At 34.1% G+C, this 14,731-nt stretch overlaps 1 protein-coding gene across 1 annotated transcript in view; it reads left to right on the top strand.

Annotated features, from left to right (window-relative positions):
* Positions 1–14,731, top strand: part of TLK1 (tousled like kinase 1) — a 192,235-nt gene that overhangs the window by 110,373 nt on the left and 67,131 nt on the right. Inside the window, exons 4-8 of the mRNA XM_044669801.1 lie at positions 3,717–3,792; positions 7,896–7,942; positions 10,028–10,123; positions 11,250–11,339; positions 11,792–11,884. Coding sequence (XP_044525736.1) covers positions 3,717–3,792; positions 7,896–7,942; positions 10,028–10,123; positions 11,250–11,339; positions 11,792–11,884 — 402 coding nt within the window. The remainder of the gene's footprint in view (positions 1–3,716; positions 3,793–7,895; positions 7,943–10,027; positions 10,124–11,249; positions 11,340–11,791; positions 11,885–14,731) is intronic.

The raw sequence follows: 14,731 nt of genomic DNA on the forward strand, positions 1-14,731 counted from the left end.
GAATTCTTCAATTTTGTTGAATGCCCATACTTTCCCCTGGAAATATATAGTCAGTTTTGATGGGTAGTTGATCCGTGGTTGCAGGCCCAGCTCTCTTGCCTTTCTGAATATTGTATTCCAAGCCTTACGGTCTTTTAGTGTGGAGGCTGCCAGATCCTGTGTGATCCTGATTGGTGCTCCTTGATATTTGAATTGTCTCTTTCTGGCTTCTTGTAAGATTTTTTCTTTTGCCTGAAAGCTTTTGAATTTGGCAATAATATTTCTAACCGATTTCTTCTCTGGGTCGAATGCAGTGGGTGTTCTATGAATCCTTTCGATGTCTATATTGCCTTCTTGTTATAGGACTTCAGGGCAATTTTGCTGAATAATTTCTTTTAGTACGGAGTCCAGGTTTCTATTAATTTCTGGTTTTTCTGGAAGACCAATTATTCTCAAATTGTCTCTTCTAGACCGGTTTTCTTGGTCTGTCACTCTCTCATTGAGGTATTTCATGTTTCCTTCTATTTTTTCAGTCTTTTGACTTTGTTTTATTTGTTCTTGTTGTCTTGAGAGATCATTGCCTTCCAATTGCTCAATTCTAGCCTTTAGGGATTGATTTTCCGCTATAATCTTTCGGTTTTCGGCCATAATCTTCTGGTTTTCGGCCATGATCTTCTTGTTTTCAGCCATAATCTTCTGGTTTTCGGCCGTAATCTTCTGGTATTCCTTTTCAATCTGGTCATTTCTGGTGTTCAATTGCAAGATTTTACCTTTTAAACAGTTATTTTCTTGCCAGATCTCTTCCATTTTCCTCAAAATCTCAGTTTTGAACTCTTCCATAGCTTGTGAGGAGTTTTCCTTATTTGAGGAGGGTTCAGATGCTTGTTTGTTCTCTTCCTCGGTTTGGCCGGTTGTCTGGATTTTCTCTGTGTAAAAGTTGTCGAGTGTTAAAGGCTTCTTTTTCTTGTTATTCTTTCTCTTCTGAATTTCCTGAGTCTGGGCAGCCATCATTAGCCCAGCAGCTTCTCAGGTTTATCCTCGCGCTCAGTGTCTCTCCGCGGTCAAGCCCCCTGGTGGATCCCCATGCTTGATCCTCTGCAGGAGGTTCCTTTACAAGTCTCAGGGCGCTGCTTCCACAGTCGTATACCCGTCTGCACTGGTTCCCCACTCAGGTTTTCAGAGCTTTAGTTCCTGGCTGTGTCTGCCTCCACCCCCGCCTCCGCCCGTGCCTGTACTCTGCTCAGCGTGCGCTCTGCGCCCAGCGTCCAGTCTCTGCTCCGGCGCTCAGATTTCTCTTGCGTTCTCTGGCTTACTGGGGTCTTAAATCTTGCTGCTCTCAGGAACAGGTCCCGGAGCTGCCAATGACTCGATGGGTGCCCCAAACTTGCTCTATTTCTTTTTAGCTGGCTTCAGAGCTCTAGATCTTGTGTGTGGAGGGGGTGGGGGTGGGGTGGTTGCTCAGCCCGCGATTTAGTGAGAGCCCTTTATAGCCTGGAAATGTCTCGATTCCACGTACCTTCCACGCTGTGCCCTGTTGTGGGGTTCCTCCGTTCGTCTGGACTTGTTTTTATGTCCCATTGAGGAGTTTTGTGTGTTTGTCGGTCAGGAGAGGTTAAGAGCTGCTTCTTACTCTGCCGCCATCTTAACCCGGAGTCTGTATATTCTTACTATTTCTTTTTAATCTCTTCTACTTCCATTAAGTCCCAACCATTTTCATCTTTACCATACCCGGTTTTGCATGAAACTTTAACCAATTTTTTGTCTTTTTCAGTCTATTCTATTTTTTTTTTTACATTACTCAATTTAAGAAAAATGTATTCCTCTTTGCTGTTTTGGAGTTCTGTGTTCACTTGGGGTATATCTTTCCTTTTCTCCTTTGCATTTCACTTTCCTTAGTTATTTGTAAAGCCTTATCAGTTATTTTGATTTCTTGCTTTTTTTCTTGTTGCTGCCTTCTGTAAGCTATTGTGAACCTTTCTCTATAGTTCTTTAGGAACTCTACTATATCTAATTCTTTAAATTTATTAATCACTTCCATTGCATATCCCCAACAGATATTATTTAGGTCAAACCTGTGCAGTCTGATGGCTTTCCTTACTTTCTTTAACTTAAGAATGAATTTTGCAATAAGAAGCTCATGGTTTGAATCACAGTCAGCTCTAGCTCTTGTTTTAACTGTCTAGAGCTTTTGTGCCTTTGGCTGCAAAGTATGTAACCATCATGAGTCTGATTTCAAAATTGACCATCTGCTAACATCCATGTGTAGTTGCCGTTTGGGTCGAAAAAGAGTGTTTGCTATGGGCCAGCAAGTTATCTTGAAAAAACTCTGTTAAAACCTCTATCCTGCTTCAGTTTGTATTCCAAAGCCAAACTTGCCTAATGTTCCAATTATCTTTTGATTTCCTACTTTGACATTCCAATTCTCTACGATGAATGTGACATTTTTTAATGTTATTTTTCTATAAGATGTTTTGGATCTTAAAAACTGCAACTTTCTTCTCTTTGGCATCAGTGATTGGAAAGTGGACTTTTATTTACTGTGATATTGAATGATTTGCCTTAGATTTGAACAGATTCTGTCATTTTTGAGATTATATCAGGTACTGTTTTCTGAGGGATATTTCATTTCTTCTAAGAAATTCTTGCCCACAGTATTATATATAATGATCATCTGAATTTAATTCACCCATTCCCCTCCATTTAAGTTCACTTGACACCCAGGATATTGATGTTTAATCTTTCCTTCTCCTGCTTAACCACATCTAGCTTAACTTGGTTTTTGAAATTTAGGTCTTTATAGCACTGGACTTTCTTTTTGTCACTAGAAAAATCTGTAGCTGGGCTTCCTTCGGCTTTGACCCAATTGCTTCATTTTTTCTAGAACGGCTTATAGTTGTTCTCTCATCCTCCCATGGCATATCTTTTATCATTTTAATACTGCCCCTGAGGAATTCTTGGCAAAGATACTGGAGTGGTTTGCCATTTCCTTCTCTGGGAGATCACATTTTGTCAAAATTCTCCACTCTGACATAACTCTCTTGGGTAATCCTCCATAGCTAGTAGTTTCAATGAGGTCCACAAGCCTATATACCAGGACAAAACAGTGATCCAGAAGACGGAAAAATTGATTGCCCCAAAATAGAACAATTTGGAGTACCTAGAGATAGTTCCCACACCTCCTCTTTTCCTTGTTTAAATTTACGATTTCTAGTTTATCTGTTCAATGTATTGGTTCCTCAATTTTTTCTTACTAAAAATGTGAGCCGTGTTATTACTCTTTAATTTTTACCCTCCAGAAAGACTTAACATTTATTATTTTTATTACTTTATCCTTTCTCTTCTGTTTAGCGCTGTTACCCAGATGATAATTTTCCCAGTGGGAGCTCTATCTTGTCCCCAAATTGCTCTCAACTAACCTGAGATTTTATACCATGTTTAAGTATCAGAAGGGAAAAAAGAAAAAGACTGGGTCTTTTCCTGGGCACCTCTGAAATTTTGTTTAGTCTTATTCTGCCTCGTCTACTTACAGAAGAATTCTGTATTTAGGCAGTCTAAATATATTTTTATATATAATTTATACCTTAATTTTTATAATGGAGAACTAATCTTATAATAGCAGATGACAAATCAAGTTAAAAAATAATACTGAATAGAAACATTTTTGTATTAAAGAAATATATGCTTCTTAAGATAAAACTACGCTGTAACTTATAATTCTGTTAACTGGTTTCTTGTAGACTCCAGAGAAGAAACAGTCAGAGCCATCCAGAGGAAGAAAAAGGAAAGCAGAAAACCAAAGTGAAAGCAGTCAGGGTGAGTTAAGTGGTACACTTTGAGAACCAAATAAGTATTACTTGTTAATAACTTTGTGAACTTCTTGTAAAATGTACTCTTTAAGATGTAGTTCATAGAACTAGTGATAGTTTTATGCTTGCATGACTCCAAATCTGCTTTTTTTTTTAAGTATATGAGACCTTTTATGTACATTGTCAGGAAACAGTAGTTTGTTAGGCTATTAACCTTGTTCATTTTCACTTCCCTTCCTTTCCAGTCTTGTCCTTATTCAGTTAAACTGTACAATATCCTCTACTATTAAGTCCCTTAGCTCCTTGTTCTATCACCATTCATTCCTTGCCAAACCCCTGTCCTGGATTAGTCCCCCACTGTATGTTTTTTTCTTCTCCATTGTAAAATTAAGCTTGAGGAAGTCATACCATGCTAATTTTGGTATGATATAAATTCATGTTATCCAACTTTACCTAAGCCTTCATTAAAGCAGGGCACTCCTTTTGTTATTCCTTGGTTGATTCCCTGTCTCATTTCTCACAAAATCTTTTCTGGACTATATCTTCATCTTCTCCCCATTCTTTCTAAGCTGATGATCTTGCCTTTTACTTTATTGAGAAATGAGGGCTATTCTAGATAAGCTCTTTCTTTCTCCCTTCTTATCAGAACTCCTTATCATCCCCACTTTCTCCAACTTCCCATTCATCTCTTGACAATGAGGTAGCCCTCCTACTTGTGCTGTTGATCCTAAACCCTTCTGTCTTTGTGGTGCCAAAACAATCTGTGGAAGAGAAAATATTCAGGAGATGGTGGTAGAAGAGGACAAGTTTTAAGAAAAGAAAATTAAATTTGGCTGGGGAGAACAGCTTTAGGCCAGTAATGTTGCTGGAAACCAGGTTGCACTGGATTGTGAAATGAGAGGAAGAGGGAAATGAGTAAGAAAGGAAAAAAGAGAAAAGGTGAGAGGAGAGGGATAAGGATAAGTGAAATAAGAGAAAATTAAATATGCTGAAGACTGATGCTGTGATTCAGCCAAATGCAACTCCAGTATCAATACCTTTACACTAATTAATCCACATGGAAGGTATCTCAAGCTGGCATCTACCTGGAAAAATCTTTCTTCATTCAAAATGCCATTCTAGCACTACCACCTACTTGAAGCTTTCCTAGTCCTCCAACTTCTAGTACCTTTCTTCTGAAACTATATTTAATCCATACTTATAAATAGACTTGTTTCACCACTACTAGAATATAAACGCACATAGTCACAGCTAGTAAGTGTTTATGGTGGAATTTATATTTGGTACTTCTTGATTCCAAGTCTAGCACTTTCACCTACTGTGTTCCCTAGCTGCCTCTTGGAGCATTAGACTTGGTATAGGATGGTTTTCTTCATTTTTCTTTGTGACATTGGTTTAATTCCCTTCAGTTTTACTGGTAGATACTTTATATAGTGCTAATGGCACTTTTAACAATATTCACTAGTGGAAGTTTATAGACTCATGTGAAATAATTTTTAGTCTCATTTTATTCCTATATTTCAATTGCTTATTTTTCTTACTTTCCAACTTAAGTCATTAAATGTTTATTAAGTACCTATTATATGTGAAGCTTGGGCTACAAAGACAAAAATGAAATTGACCCTGCCCATGAGGTTTTTATTTCACATTGTTGAAAATATGTTATACCCACATATGTAAATACCAGATAATTTTGCAGAACAGAGGGAGATCAGGAATAACCCTTCTGGTAAGTGCTATTTAAGGTGTTCCTTGCAGGTGCAGGACAAAATATATTTGAAGTATTGGTATCTATTGAAAAGCACCATGACAGGAAATGGAATGTCATCTCTTACAGCAGTGAGGCCAATTTAGCCTGAATATAGAGTGAATGGAGTGAGTGAAAGGAAGTAAGATCCAATATATCTGTTAAGTTAGGCTGTTGCCATATAGTGTGTAATATTTGGCTTTAAATGTCAAGCCACAGGAATTTCTATTTTACTCTAGGGTGTAATAGGGTCGATTTTTGGTCAGAAGAGTGACATCGTCAGCTTTAGAGATAGCAATTTGGCAGCCAAGTGGAAAAGAATTAGAAAGTGGAGAGACAGGGAATCCAACTGGACTCTTGTAATTAAGAGACATCTGCTCTTGTCAGTGAAAGTTAAAAACAAAGAACAAAGATACTTACTGGAAAGTAATTAAGGAGTACAGACTATAGCAGAGTTATACTCTTAATTTAACCTTTTCTCAAATTCCTCTGAATTCTGTTTTGTGGAGTTATTGATAAGGACATATCTCTACAAAGTCTTGTGTTTCATGCCCTGAGTAAGGTCTTGCTATCTCAATTTTATGGTTAGTGTGAATGTTACATTAATGTCTCTTAAAGATTGTGCTTAATACTAAACATGTGAGCATGTTACCATGAATAGACTCTACTCGTTTCTTTCATTAAACTTTTGAAAAAAATTATTTATTCTCCATAATTTTTATTCCATGATATACTTCATAAGAAAAATGTTCCAGTATTTTGATGTTTATTTTCCAACCATTCTAGGACTTGTATTAATTACCCCAAACAGAAGCAGCTGTACTTTGAGAAATGTGGAGTTATATAGCCTATTTATTTGCAGAAATAATTTTTTTCTGCCTATAAAACATTTTATAGTAACAATTTGAAAATATCTATGCTCAGGTTTTACATTTTTTCGTTAGACAAATTAAACAATCACAAAAGTCAAGAGTTGAGTATAAAGTATATCTTAAGAAAGTTTTTATATTCCTCTGATGTTTTAATATGTTCATTATTTTCAGAATTTATGTTTGTAAATATTTATATAAAACTATTATACCATTTTGTAAAAAATTACTATTTGGATGAATAGATTGTAATGTATATTTATAATCTTAAGTGGTAAAAAGTACTCAATAAAAATATCATTTTGAACTAGTACTTTTATCCTAATTTGATTTCTTTAATCTAGAAATTTGCTTGTATGTTGTTTAGGGGAGGAAAATATCTGATTTTGGTAACCAAATAACTGAAAATATTTTGGTTATGGACATTTCAAACAATTCTAAAGCACCTTACAAATTGCTTATTCTTACAAGTGCTTTTTATTAAATTTTGCTGGAGTTACAAACCTATAAAATGAATGAGTGACACATTAACATTATCTCCATTATGTAATTCCAGAGAGGAAAGCATAGTGGTATTGTATATTCTCCTTGTTAGACCACAAATAACTTTAAATGATATTATCTTCATTTAGAACATGATTTATCTAAAATGTTGAATCAACAGAAGTATTTAAAAAACCTCCATCTTGCAGAAATTTCAGAACAACATTTTTCATTAGCTAATAGAGTTCTTACTATGTATTGTTAATAATTATGCTATTATCACAGTGTACTTATGAGAACCACACTTAAACTTTATGTATAAACCTATAATTTATAATGTTTCTTAAAAAACCAAAATATTCTTATGCAAAACAGCCTCCATATTTAAATACTTTTAGTTCTTTGGCAGAGCATAGATATGTCTGCTTAACAGAGTTTTTTCATTGTAATTTACAGGTATGAATTATTTTGTTACTATAAAGTTGCCACTTTGTGTCTTTTGTTCATTCTAATCTGCTTTTATGAACAATTAGAAGTCATAAACCAGTGTGAATTAATTGTAGTTTTATAACATGCTAATTTGCTCCGTGCTTATTTTTAAGTAATTAGTGTAATAGAATTTAATCTCTTAACATCATGTGTTTATATGAACCTCCAATAATTGGAACAATTACTTTAATTGACATGTTTCTACTAAAGCATGCCACTTATTTAAAAGGCCTACCATCATTGTTTGGAATTCTAGTAGAATTTGGTTCCCTCTGAACTGAGAAGTTTTTTGTTTGGTTGGTTTTACTATCATACTCTTTCTTTTTTTTCCCCTTACCCCCAGCACTAGCTAAATGAAATAGCAGGTATTCATATTCAACAAAAGTTTTATTAGTTTCTTTCAAATCCCAACAGGTTCACTTTTCTGACCAAATGACCATAGAGTCTTCATTATCATTGTGTTTTAAATATGTGACACTATTTTCTTTCTTTCTTTTTCTCTTCTTCTTCTTCTTTTTTTAGGAAAAAGTATTGGGGGACGTGGCCACAAAATTAGTGACTATTTTGAAGTAAGTTTTATGAAGAATCTTCCTGTCTTCTAAAATGATGTGATTCTGCATTTGGCCAAATGCAAAACTCTGAACTGTATACTCAACTGTTGCTAATTTCAAATAGAAGGAACTGAGAATTTTTAACATCCTCAGGACAATACATAGGATCTAAAGAGGGAGATTAAATAGTATTAGAACCAATGGCTCTGAGAGTGAGTCTCTGAGAACAGTTCAGAAGTGTTCAACTAAAATACTACTACTCTTTTCAACTTGTAATTTGGAGCATATGTAAAAACTGATAAGGCAAAATACTATCTGCTTTATTGGAAAATATTTTTTTTTCTTCAGAAACAGTGCAGGATTACCTGTTATGGTAAAACTTATTATTATATTTCCTCCAAAATTATTCTTCCTTTTGCTTTCCACATAAGTACTAAAGTCCTATGCCAGCGCCACAGTCGGTCTTTGTTCTTAAAAGCTGGAACAGTAGAACCCAGGCTCTGATAAGTCTTAATAAATTGGAAAGACCACTATTAGATATGTCTCATACAAGGCTCTTCAGCCTAGGGAAATGCTGAGACTCCTGACCAGCATGGCAATGGGCTAATGAATTTTTGGGCCATGTTAACATTTGAAGACCATTTACGCAATTGTAGACCAATTGAGATCTTCATTTGTGGAGGAGAAGAAAATTAAGTCCTTAAATACTTTTGCCTACCAAGGCAGGTTCATTTCATTTGTATTAATAATAATAGTGAATATTATACCTGCCATGTCTATTTACAGAGTACTTTACATGCAATTTCCTTTTATTTATGATCTCATTATCTAAAACTTAACCCTGGTGGGTGATTTGTGAATGCTTGTTGAATTTGAGTGCCATTCCCATGTAGATGATAAATTGTACAAAGAGTATTGTTCTCTTTTCTTCATACAAAAAGAAAGAAGCAGAAGATTGAGAAAGTTAATTGACTTGCCTATGCCTGAATGTAAAAGTTGAACCCAGGTCTCTCCTGAGTTCAGTCCTCTTTCTACCAAATCACATTTGATACTTGAGCCTAATATTCATCCCGAGTAAGCAGTTTCATAGATCTTTATTACCTTTATTTATTGTTCCATCACCAGGAAGCTTAGAAAGAGGTTTGAAGAAATCTCCTTGTAAATCACTTCTTTTCAACTATTGACACTTATTGCTGTTACTTGATTGGGCAGTGGTGTGGGTAGTATTATTTGGAAAGGAATCTGGGGGCAGCTTAGAGAAAACACAAAAGGTTAGACTGTTCATTGATGAGATGAGTGGAAAAAGGAACAGAGTAGGCAGAAAGGGTCAGGATTCCCCAGGGTGGAAGCAGCTAGATGACTCAGTAGATAGAGAGCCAGGCCTAGAGATGAGAGCTCTTGGGTTCAAATTTGGCCTCAGATATTTCTTAAGTTTTGTGACCCTGGGTAATCACTTATAATGCCCATTGCCTAGCCATTACTGCTCTTCTGCCTTGGAACCAAAGCTCAGTATTGATTCTAAGATGGAAGGTAAGGTTGTAGGGTTTTTTTGTTTGTTTTTTAACAGGAGCCAAGTCTGTCCATGACTTTTGCATAGTACCTCACCCATTTACTGGGGACTTAGGATATGCTTTTGCATTTCTTAATTTGGCAGTAAACTATTTGCAGAATATTCAAAATAAGGATATAATCATGTTTTTCAAATAAGTTTTCCTCTTTTAAAACAAAACCTTTGACATTCTATTAATGGGTGGTATGCTTCAATTTCAGCACAGAGCTGATAGCATTTTTAATTCTGCTTAACTTGGGAAGTTATCCTATGTCATTCATTAATTTTATTAATAAGAAATGATCATATAATAATTTTAAAGTAGGGAGGAGATAACTTTAAATTTTTTCTTTAAAGTTTTCCTATTTAGTCTTTTAGGAACTGACTGTATCTTTATGATTGGCTTATGCATCATAAAATTGATCTATTTAAGTTAATATATTTAATCTAAAATAATTCATAGAATTTATAATTTATTGTTATATTTATAATTTAAGACTATTTTAAATGATCTTCTCAATGCATATTTGGTACCTACATTTTTTTCTTTTTAGTATCAAGGTGGGAATGGCTCCAGTCCAGTAAGAGGAATACCTCCTGCCATCCGATCACCTCAGAATTCACATTCACATTCCACTCCTTCCTCTTGTGTAAGTTTTACCTGTGAGTTTGTCATGTTAAGCTTAATTCAGAAGGATTTTACATACTGAGTAACTTTTATAAATTGGGACAATAAACAGCTTCTTTATGTTTCTTCCTCTAAATCAGTGATTCCCAAAGTGGGTGCTGCCACTCCCTGGTGGGTGCTGCAGCGATCTGGGTGGGTGGTAATGGCCACAGGTGCATTTATCTTTCCTATTAATTGCTATTAAAATTTTCAAAAATTAATTTCCTGGTGACTAAATAATATTTTTTCTGGAAAGGGGGCGGTAGGCCAAAAAAGTTTGGGAACCACTGCTCTAAATCAAAATTATCATTTATGTAAATAGAAATAGCATTCTTTTTAAAGATCTAAAGTATCATATATGACAGTAACACTGCCCTTTGAAAATAAGAAATTTAATAAGAAAATGGCTTTGCATTCAAAATTAATATTTCATTGAGTACATAAGGGCTAAAATAAGCTTGTAATAAATCATAATGCTGTGATTGAATTCTAAATTTCACCTTTGTTATCAATAAGACTAAAGGAGAGATTTAGCAAATTTTCCTTTCTTGGGGATATTTAAAAATAGGCTTAAATAATTTAAAAGTAGGCTTAATAATTAAGCTTTCTTTCATTTTAAGATAATTTCCCCCTCCCCTTTGAACAGTAAAGAGGATTGGATTTTAAAAGTCTTTAAGCATTCACATTCCTTCCTGTTGTGATTTTTAAACGTTTGCTTCTTATAGAAATGATACCTATAAATTTTATATTGTAACTGTTTTCTGATCAAGGAAATTGTAGTGTTGATTTTTAAATGAATGTGAAAGTGCAATAGAACCAAAAAATTCATCATCATTTGTTATTGTATTGTAGCTCAAGATTTCTATGAGAAATCATATTTTTGAGTCTAGTTTTCAGGCATATTTTTCAAGTTTTTAGTTAGGCACAATTTCTATTGTTTATATTTTATAAGTTATTTAAATAATGTATAGAATTTCAAAAAGCAGGAGAAAATCATACAGTTTTTAGCAAAATTAATATACATATTTTAAGTAGTAATCTATATATTGCTATAAAGGATGTTAACCTTTTTTTCCTAATAAGGCAATTTTTTTAAATATCTATTTTAGGTTCGACCGAATAGCCCTTCTCCTACTGCATTAGCTTTTGGGGACCACCCTATTACACAACCAAAGCAGTTATCTTTTAAAATTATTCAGGTAAATTATAATCTTACCAATTTTCTCTTTGTTCAGAAACAATTGTTTTAGCTTATATTTGTTTCAAAGATATATTTACAAATCACATTTTTTACTCAAGAAAGCTAAATTACTAGACTATGTAGAATTTGTAGCTAGATTAAAAATTAAAGGTTACTCTTGTTCTTTTGTGTCTCTTATGTAAAAGACTATACAATTATAGCAAAATCAAATGAATTGCCACAAAACATGTGTTTTTAAATCTTTTTTTGTCATCTCATCTCAAGTGCTTGTAAATGGTTTCTGAACTTTGTGGGATCTTAAGATTTGATAATTAATACAGCTTGTGGTTAACAATACATTTTTAAAAAATTGACAGAGTGGTATTTTTTCCATTTTTCTTTTACATTCTGCTTTATTATTAGATTATAGACCATATGATACAAAAGATAAAACAGGTTTCTTTTGTTTAGACTGATCTCACAATGCTGAAATTAGCTGCACTAGAAAGTAATAAAAATCAGGACCTGGAAAAGAAAGAAGGTCGAATAGATGATTTGCTCAGGGTAAGTAATAGTTTGTGGAAGGAAATTAATTGTTATTATTGAAGCTCTTAATTTTTAAATTTTAATATTTTGGTTTTTTTCTGATTACGTGTGTTTATGATTATTTATTTACCTTTGTTTTTTACAATTTTGAGTTCCAACTACCCTCCCCAAGATCTCAATCTATTTGAAAAAATTTATAGTAATACAGTTGTGCAAAACATTTCCATGTTAGTTATTATAAATGAAAATACAGACAGAAAAACTAAGGAAACAAAGAGAGGTGTTTTTTAAAGCCAGTATTGCTTCAGTCTCCATTTAAATTCCATTAATTCTTTTTCTGTGTGTAGATAACATTTTTCATCATAGGTCCTTCAGAATTGTCTTAGATCATTGTCTTGCTATTAATAGCTAGGTCATTCACAGTTGACCATTTTGTAATATTGCTATGTACAATGTTCTCTTAGTTCTGCTCACTTCGCTTTGCATCGGTTCATGCAAATCTTTCCAGGTTTTTCTGAAAGCATCTTGCTCATCAGTTTTTATAGTATAATAGTATTCCATCACTATCACATATCACAACTTGCTTAATGATTCCACAAATGATGGATATCCCCTCAATATCCTTCTCTTTGCCACCACAAATACAGCTGTTATAAATATTCTATGTAGAAGTCCTTTTCTTTTTCCTTTTTTTTTTTTGGAGAGGTGGATCTCTTTGGGATATAGAACTAGTAACAATACTGCTGGGTCAAAGGGTATATGTGCATACTTTTATAGCCTTTTGGTATAGTTCCCAAATTGTTCTCCAGAATGGTCAAATTAACAATGAAGTTCTCTTGAAAACATTGTTCTTATTAACATGAAAAATTATAAAGCTGAAAATAGTCATAAAAACACATAATTGAAAGCATCAGGTTAAAAATTAAACTTTAGAAGCTCTCTATATAAATACTGTTTAAGGGAAGTTCTATAAAATATGAATGAACACACACACACATATAACTAATTTTTGCTGTGATCAGAAATCGAGAGAAAACTGTTTTTGTAATGCACATTAACGTTAGTTGAATTTTCTCTGAGCTAGCTACTGTGTAAAAGGTGAAGTAAAAAGCCAGACAGATCATTGTTTGCACTTCCATATACTTAGTATATGCACTTCCATATACTAAGAGTGCAATGAAAATTGGTGTTCCAATTGATGACCCTAAGGGCTCTAAAAGATTGCAGAAGACTTCTGAATCAGGAGTTCTTGCTGAATTTTTGCCATCTACCTTTGATATGTGTATAGATCAGTCTCATAAATGTTTTATTGAAATTATAATTACATATATGTTTATTAGTTGATGTAATTTTTATTGCCATTTTAATGCCATCCATTATTATTTTCCTATCAAAGTCATAAAACAAAAAATAAAATTGTATATAATAGAAAGTTAGATTACTAAGGGTGAAGAATAAAATAAGGAACAGTGTTTAGATGGAAAGGGATAAATGCTGCAGAGGCTAATAAGAGTTACTGGAACAATTTGTAGGGATTTTGCTGCTTTCTTGAAAGTTATAAATGATAAGACAGTTTTCCTTTAGGCTGAGAGTCCTAGGCAGAGAAACCTTTGGTCACAGTCTTAGGTGTTATTAGCTTCTTTAAATATTTGAGCTTGGACAGAAAAGTAAAGAGTCAAAAGTAAACACAATGCAATTTTCTTACCTATTAGTTGAATTTTTCAGGTTCTAAATATTTGGAAATTGAACATCCATATGTGACAATCCTTTTAGTTAGAGGTAGTTTGTTTAGCAAATAAATATTGCACATAGTAAGCACCCTATCTTAAGGATTTATTACTTCTTTCCTAAACTACTACTATAATGGTTTCTTGAAATCTTGCCTTCAGTCTGTGTATCCCATCTTTTTAAAAGTTCTCAAAATTTTCCAAAGTCTTCTGTATCACTTGTCTTTTCAAAAATCTTTAGGATTTATCTCTTATCTATGACTTATTTCTGTAACTTATTCATGTTATATACATGTACTTATTTATGTTATATACTTGTACTCTTATACAAATGCATACATTATCAGTATAAATATGTACTTCTCCCACCCAGGCAAAGGCAGCATAGCTGAATGAGGAACACCTGTTATAGGCATAAACGATGGGGGAGGAAGAGGGCAGGGTATGAGGTACTAAAGGCACAGAGGGGAGAATTTTCCAAGAATACCTAACTGCTGATACCAGGTAAAGGTTATGCCCTGAGGTGACTCTGCAGGAGCAGAGAGGTACTAGATTGCAGAACTAAGACCTCAGTACAAGAGTTTGGGAGTATAGCTGGGTTTTGCACAAGTCCCACAATTGGCTGTAGGTTGTGACATATCCTCCCCATCTCTTAATTGGTTGATCAGGCATCTTGGTGGTGGTCATGCTGGACAGCATCACTTTGAAGACCCTATTCTGTAGGATAAAATGGAACCATTTTTTGTCTAACATTTAAGGCTAGTGTAGCTATAGTCTTCTTTTCCCATCTTCACTCCCATTCTGTTCCAATCAAGTTGTATTTTTAGTATACTGGAGATTTATACCCTATTTCCGTTCATGCTGACCATGGCTCAGGCCTACACCACCCCCCTCATTTGGAAGAATTTGACCATATGTCTTTGTAACTCCTAAGCCAGCTCTGTCTGCACTATCTCTCAAGTTGATTCAACAATTATTAATTAAGCACATGCATACTATGTTATTTATTACCTCTTGTGTGTAAAGCACCATATTAGCTAGTGGGTAAAATTGTTGTACTTTTAAAAAATAGCAGCATGTGACAAATAGAAAATGGCTGTAATTCAGAATTTCTATAATTTGTGATCTGGTTTTTTAA

This window comes from Gracilinanus agilis, chromosome 3 (genome assembly GCF_016433145.1).
Source record: "Gracilinanus agilis isolate LMUSP501 chromosome 3, AgileGrace, whole genome shotgun sequence".
In the NCBI taxonomy this organism is placed as follows: Eukaryota; Metazoa; Chordata; class Mammalia; order Didelphimorphia; family Didelphidae; genus Gracilinanus; species Gracilinanus agilis.